This window comes from Dasypus novemcinctus, chromosome 12 (genome assembly GCF_030445035.2).
Source record: "Dasypus novemcinctus isolate mDasNov1 chromosome 12, mDasNov1.1.hap2, whole genome shotgun sequence".
NCBI classification, from domain to species: Eukaryota; Metazoa; Chordata; class Mammalia; order Cingulata; family Dasypodidae; genus Dasypus; species Dasypus novemcinctus.
Window position 1 is genome coordinate 27,662,583 of NC_080684.1, and position 5,887 is coordinate 27,668,469.

A 5,887-nucleotide genomic window follows, 5' to 3' on the forward strand; every position below is an offset into this window, starting at 1 on the left:
TGAGAGGCAAAATTCCCTAGGAAAGTTCTAACTTGTAGGAAAACTATGCCCTCAGTCAGTGCTTCTTCCCTATTTGGTAAGTCAGGGAAATATACAAATACTCAGGGCCAAGTCAATCCTCACTCAATAAGAAGAGAACATAGTATATTAAACAATAAAGTGAAATTGCTCATAAAACAAATAAATTGGATGCAAATGAGAAAGATTTCTGTACTTTGATGTCAGAAAACTCCAAGCCTTTTGAAAATAACTGTGCAATGGATACATTTGAATCCCTTCTGGTATAATTTAATGGTTGACCTGAGCAATAGCTGTGGCACAACCTAAAGACAAAATCAATAGATTCTTGACTTCTGCATTCAGTCTGTGATATTAGTCCAAAACGAGTATCATAAAGAAAAAGTAATTTATTTTACTGGAAAATCAAAGGAAATAGAAAGCAGTCATCTCTTTGGTCATAAGTGAAGTTTACATGCATATTTATGAGAGATATACATATGTAAATAAAATATGGATATGTCATTTGAGGCAAAAGGACTTTGGGTGATTGAGGGGAATTAAAGACACTCATCTGAATATCAGTACACTAAAATATTGCTTTCGGTCACACTTTTCAAGTTCTGCGTAGAGTTTGTATAGTGAGCCCAGTCATTCTGTTAATTATTAGCATTATGTTTAATAATGGAAAATGCCAAGAAGAGACAAGAAATCAATGGTGAAATTTTTAAATTTAATTTATGAACAGGGAATAACTCTTGAGAGCCAAAGGGCATTGCTTCTAGTCATGAAATTACACCTAACCTGTGACATATTTTAGTCACAAGTTATAAGCCTATGTGGAGAAAGGAAGTAAAACAAATTTTTAAAATGGAATGGTAAACAAAACACTGAATATGTTGAATTTTAAAAAGTTAAAATAAATAACGATTAAATATCTCCAAATATTACATGCAGATTGAACAGAAGTCGGCAGTCAGTGATGAGAAACAGTACAATAACCACATTCATTCTGTTGGGACTGACAGATGACCCTCAACTACAAGTTCTGCTTTTTATATTTCTCCTTCTTACGTACATGCTGAGTGTAACTGGGAACCTGATCATCATCACACTCACCTTTGTGGATTCCCATCTTAAAGTACCCATGTACTTTTTCTTACAGAATTTTTCCTTCTTGGAAGTCTCCTTCACATCTGCTTGTATTCCTAGATTTTTATACAGCATAGCTATGGGTGACAAGGCCATTACCTATAACTCTTGTGTCATCCAAGGGTCTCTTATTGACCTCCTTGGAGTGTCAGAATTTTTTCTCTTTGCTGCCATGTCCTATGACCGCTATGTGGCCATCTGCAAACCCCTACACTATGTGACCATCATGAGCAAAAGTGTCTGCAATTTTCTCATCATCTGCTGTTGGACAGCTGGTTTCTGTATAATAATCACACCTTTTAATATGTTTTTAAAAGTTGAATTTTGTGCCTCTAATATCATTGACCATTTTGTCTGTGATGCAATTCCCCTAGTGAAAATTGCATGCTCAGACACAAGGCTCCTGGAAGAGACAGTGATAATCTGTTCTGTGCTGACCCTGATTATGACTGTGCCTTGGGTAGTTCTGTCATATGCTTACATCATCAGGACAATTTTTAGATTCCCCTCAGTCCAGCAAAGGAAGAAGGCCTTTTCGACCTGTTCTTCCCACATGATTGTGGTTTCCATCACCTATGGCACATGCATTTTCATCTACATAAATCCTGCAGCAAAGGACAAAGTGACCACTAATAAGGTGGTTTCACTGCTCGTTACTTCTCTTTCACCTACATTGAACCCCTTTATTTATACACTGAGGAACAATCAAGTCAAGAGAGCCTTCAAGGACTCAATCAAAAGGATAGAATTTCTCTCTACTAAATAATAGAAATAGTATATAAAGGAACATTTCAAAAGAAAATATTTATTTTTATCATTTATGGTGCTGGGTATTTTCACTCATTGCTTATAAACTTGTTTCTGCTTTAATATTAATACTAATATTCCATTATTTTTCCCAACACATCTGTGAAATAGTTTCCACTGAACACTCCTCAATTCCTGCATGCTCATTTTTCATACAAATGTTTGATAATTTTTAATATCTCTATTAGAAAACATTGAAATATAGTGCTTAAAAATAACTTTGGTATGAAATTAACTCCATAATATTGCATTTTACATTAGAGTAAAATCCATTATTTGATCAAATATAGGGTAATATCCCTTGAAACACTACCCTTGTGTGTATTACAGTGATATCCAAATACATGAAATAAGAGTAATTTTATATAAAATCTAATAATCAATGATAAAAAGCTAATAAAGTAGCATAAGCAACAAGTTAGCAACAAAATAATAACACTTGCAATATTGAGGAAATATAGCATTAGGGTAACCTTGAAATGAAAACCTAAAATTTGCCACATAAAATTTAACTAAGATACTCGTGAATCATAGCTGAAAACCTTTCAAAGTTGTAAACAAGTAGTCATAAAGATGCAACCTAAATAGAGCAATGAATTATCATATGATTTGTAGGTGCTCAGGAGAACTTATGCTGGAGGATGGAGCGGGGGGTTACTTTATGGATATCAGGGGTTTAGGTGCAATTCTCAGAATCTGTATGGTGGCATCACGTGGAATGACAGAAAGGAATAAAGTCAGAACTAGCAAACCATTGCACACTCAATGAAAGTTTGAATTAGAAAATATGCACATTTCTCTAGAGTATATTTTTTGGAAAAATATAGTCTGCCATGTATTAGGTATGTTTCATGCCATGTGCCTACACTTAATATAAATTAAGTCAGTACAGTCACAGTGCTCTCACAATGGATGAAGAATTTATAAATCCACACCAATGTAATTCTTTGGAAATTAATTTAATCCCATTAATTAACAAATTACTGGCTTGAAAGCATTGAAATGCTTGGATCAATACATTAAAGTGGATTTTTTGCAATTAATGACATGGATACCAGGATGTTAGATTGTGTTTTGACGTTATTTAACAGATGGACAGTATATAATAGTTGTGATGGTGCCGTATATTACTGTGCATATTACATACAACATACACCATTCCTTAACACTGTAAGTAATGAATGTAACTTTAGGTATACCTACTTACTAAAAGACAAACAAATTTTTAAAATTATAATGCAAAAATTCATATCAAACGCAAAATTACGAAGAACTGTAGTGTGAGGAACAAACTATTTGGCATAAATTTGCCTTTATTAGTAACTGTAGCAGTTTTATATTATTTATGAATTCCAAAAATAGTTATTGAATTATGTTTGTAATCTGATTTGTTCCTCTGTGCATATTAGATTTTATTATCTTCAGAGGTTTCACTTTTATTTGATTAAATTATGATCAAGTCTTTGATTCAGCCACATCAGCAGGATGTCGAGTCCTCACCAACCAAGAGAAAAAGACACAGCAGAGGAGAGATAGAGTTTTGATGCTGGATCCCTGGGAAGCAAATACCCAGAGAGGCAGATATGTGAGGAGAGAGAGAAGACTCTATTAGACATGTCAGAGGGCCCAGGAAGAGAAGGAGCCAGATAGACTACAGGTGACCTTGTGAAGATTTCGGAGCAGCTGAGCCTGGAAAGAAAAGAGCCCCAGAGAGAGAGTCAAATCTTATGCTAACCTATAGCTGATAATGGAAGGAGTTGAGACCCCTGAGCCTGAGGAGGAAGAGGTAGTCTCTACTCTTGCAGAAAAGCACAGTCATCTTGCTCCAATACGTGCCAGTAGACATTAGTGAGAGAAGTAACTTACACTTTATGGCTTTGTGACTGTAAGCTTCTTCACCAAATAAATTCCCTTTTACTAAAGCAAACAGATTTGTAGTATTTTGTATCAGCTTTCCTTTTGGCCATTTAATACACTAACCAAAACTTTCCATGATATTTGCAAAACACACATCAATAGAAACTGTGTTTCTCGTGTAATGATACTGCTTATAACCCAATGAAATAAAATTTGAATGCATATTAGAAGATTGACTGAGTTTGTTGAGTCATCATTTGCTGCAAAGTCATGTTAAAACTTCTCACAACCTAGTAAATATCTCTGAACAAGAAACAGAGATTGAATAGAAGTCAGGATTCAAAGATGAGTAACCGCAGAATAACAACACGTATCCTGCTGAGACAACCTTGCACTGAAGGTTCTTTTTCACCTTCCTCTTTTTTCACCTACGTATTGAGTGTAATTGGGAAGCTGATAATCATCTCCTTCACATTCATGGATTCAAACATTAAACCTGCTGTGGACTCTTTCCTACAGAATTATTCCTTCTTAGAAATCTGACCTAAATCTACTTGTATACCAAGATACTTGTACAACATATCAACAAGTGCCAAGATAATCACATACGATGATTGTTTCATTCAAAAATTTTTTTACAGACTTCTCTGTTGTTTCAGAATTTTTCCTTCTGGCAACCATGTCCTGTGACTGCTATGTGACCATCATCAAACACTTGTATTATCTGACCATCATGAACAATAGAGTCAGCGCAACACTTGTCCTGTGGTACTGGAAAGCTGGCTTCTGATTCTATTCCCAACACTTAGCATGGGCCTAAACCTGGAATCCTGTGACTAACGTCCTTGAGAACTTTGCTGTGATGTATAGCCTTTCCTCAAGATCTCATGCTCAGATACATGACTCACAGAGCAGATGGCCATAATCTGTGTGTGTTGACTTTTTATGACACTTGTATGTGTACTTCTATACTATTCGCTGTTAAGACCATTCTATGATTCTCTTCTAACCAACAGAGGTAAAAGGAATTTGCTCCCTGCTCTTCCCACATTATTGTGATCTCTGTCACCTATGGCATCTGTATCTTCATCTGTGTCAAACCATCAGCAAAGGAGTCATTGACTGTCACAAAGGGTGTGAGAGTGTAAACTAATTCCATTGTTCCTATGCTGAACTCCTTCATTTACACTCTGAGGAACAAGCAAGTACAAAACAAGCCTTTGTTGACTCAATCCAGAAAATTGTATTGCTCTCAAAAAAGGAGCAGGATTCACCATTGTAGAAGAATCCAAATTTTATGAAAAATCATTACTCCCTAATATCTTTAACCTTTTATTCCCTTCCCCCAATCAGGATTACATTTCTAAGAAAGAATATGATACATTTTTAGTAAGCAAAAATGACTTTACATCTACCCCAACATTTAAAAAATGCGATAACAAAAAACCAAACAAGCAAAATGAACTAAATCAATGAGTTCATCTTCATAAATATTCTAGATTGAATAATTTGCTACTTGCCTATGCCAATTCCAGGTTTTGAGGTGCATTTGTATTCTAGAAACTATTACAGGTTATTTTAGATTTTATTTCAATGAACTTTTTATATTGATGATTTAAGGACTGTTGCTTTGATATAAATATGGGCATTAAATTTGAAGTAATAATACTGTTAACAGTGTTCATGTTTGCATTGTAATGGCGATTTCAGCAGTTGCTACTTAAAAAATACGAGAGCTAAATAATTTTAGGAAGTGGTAAAATCAGGATACAAATCCATTTTTATCCTATTCCAAAGCCTGCGTTTGCTATAGCATAGTTTACCACAATGACGCACATATTTTAACATCACAGTGTGTTCAAAAGACACCTTAAAAAAAGTTAACCTGTACTGAAACAGTTATAGTTTGATTCAAGAAAACAGAAATTTAAGTGGTTTTAATATAAATTCTTATCAAATTTTAGCATCCATTTTAATATGTCTTCATGTATGTACAGAAGATTGGGAAATATTTTTATTATAATATTTCATATCATAATTACAAAAGTAATTTTATACTTTAACATAGAGCAAG

General features: G+C 34.4%; 1 protein-coding gene across 1 annotated transcript; it reads left to right on the top strand.

The window, feature by feature from the left end:
- Positions 1–1,075: 1,075 nt before the first annotated feature.
- Positions 1,076–1,915, top strand: LOC131280737 (olfactory receptor 6C2-like). The gene has a single exon (XM_058309220.2). The coding sequence runs from the start codon at positions 1,076–1,078 to the stop codon at positions 1,913–1,915; it is 840 nt and encodes a 279-aa protein (XP_058165203.2).
- Positions 1,916–5,887: the final 3,972 nt, after the last annotated feature.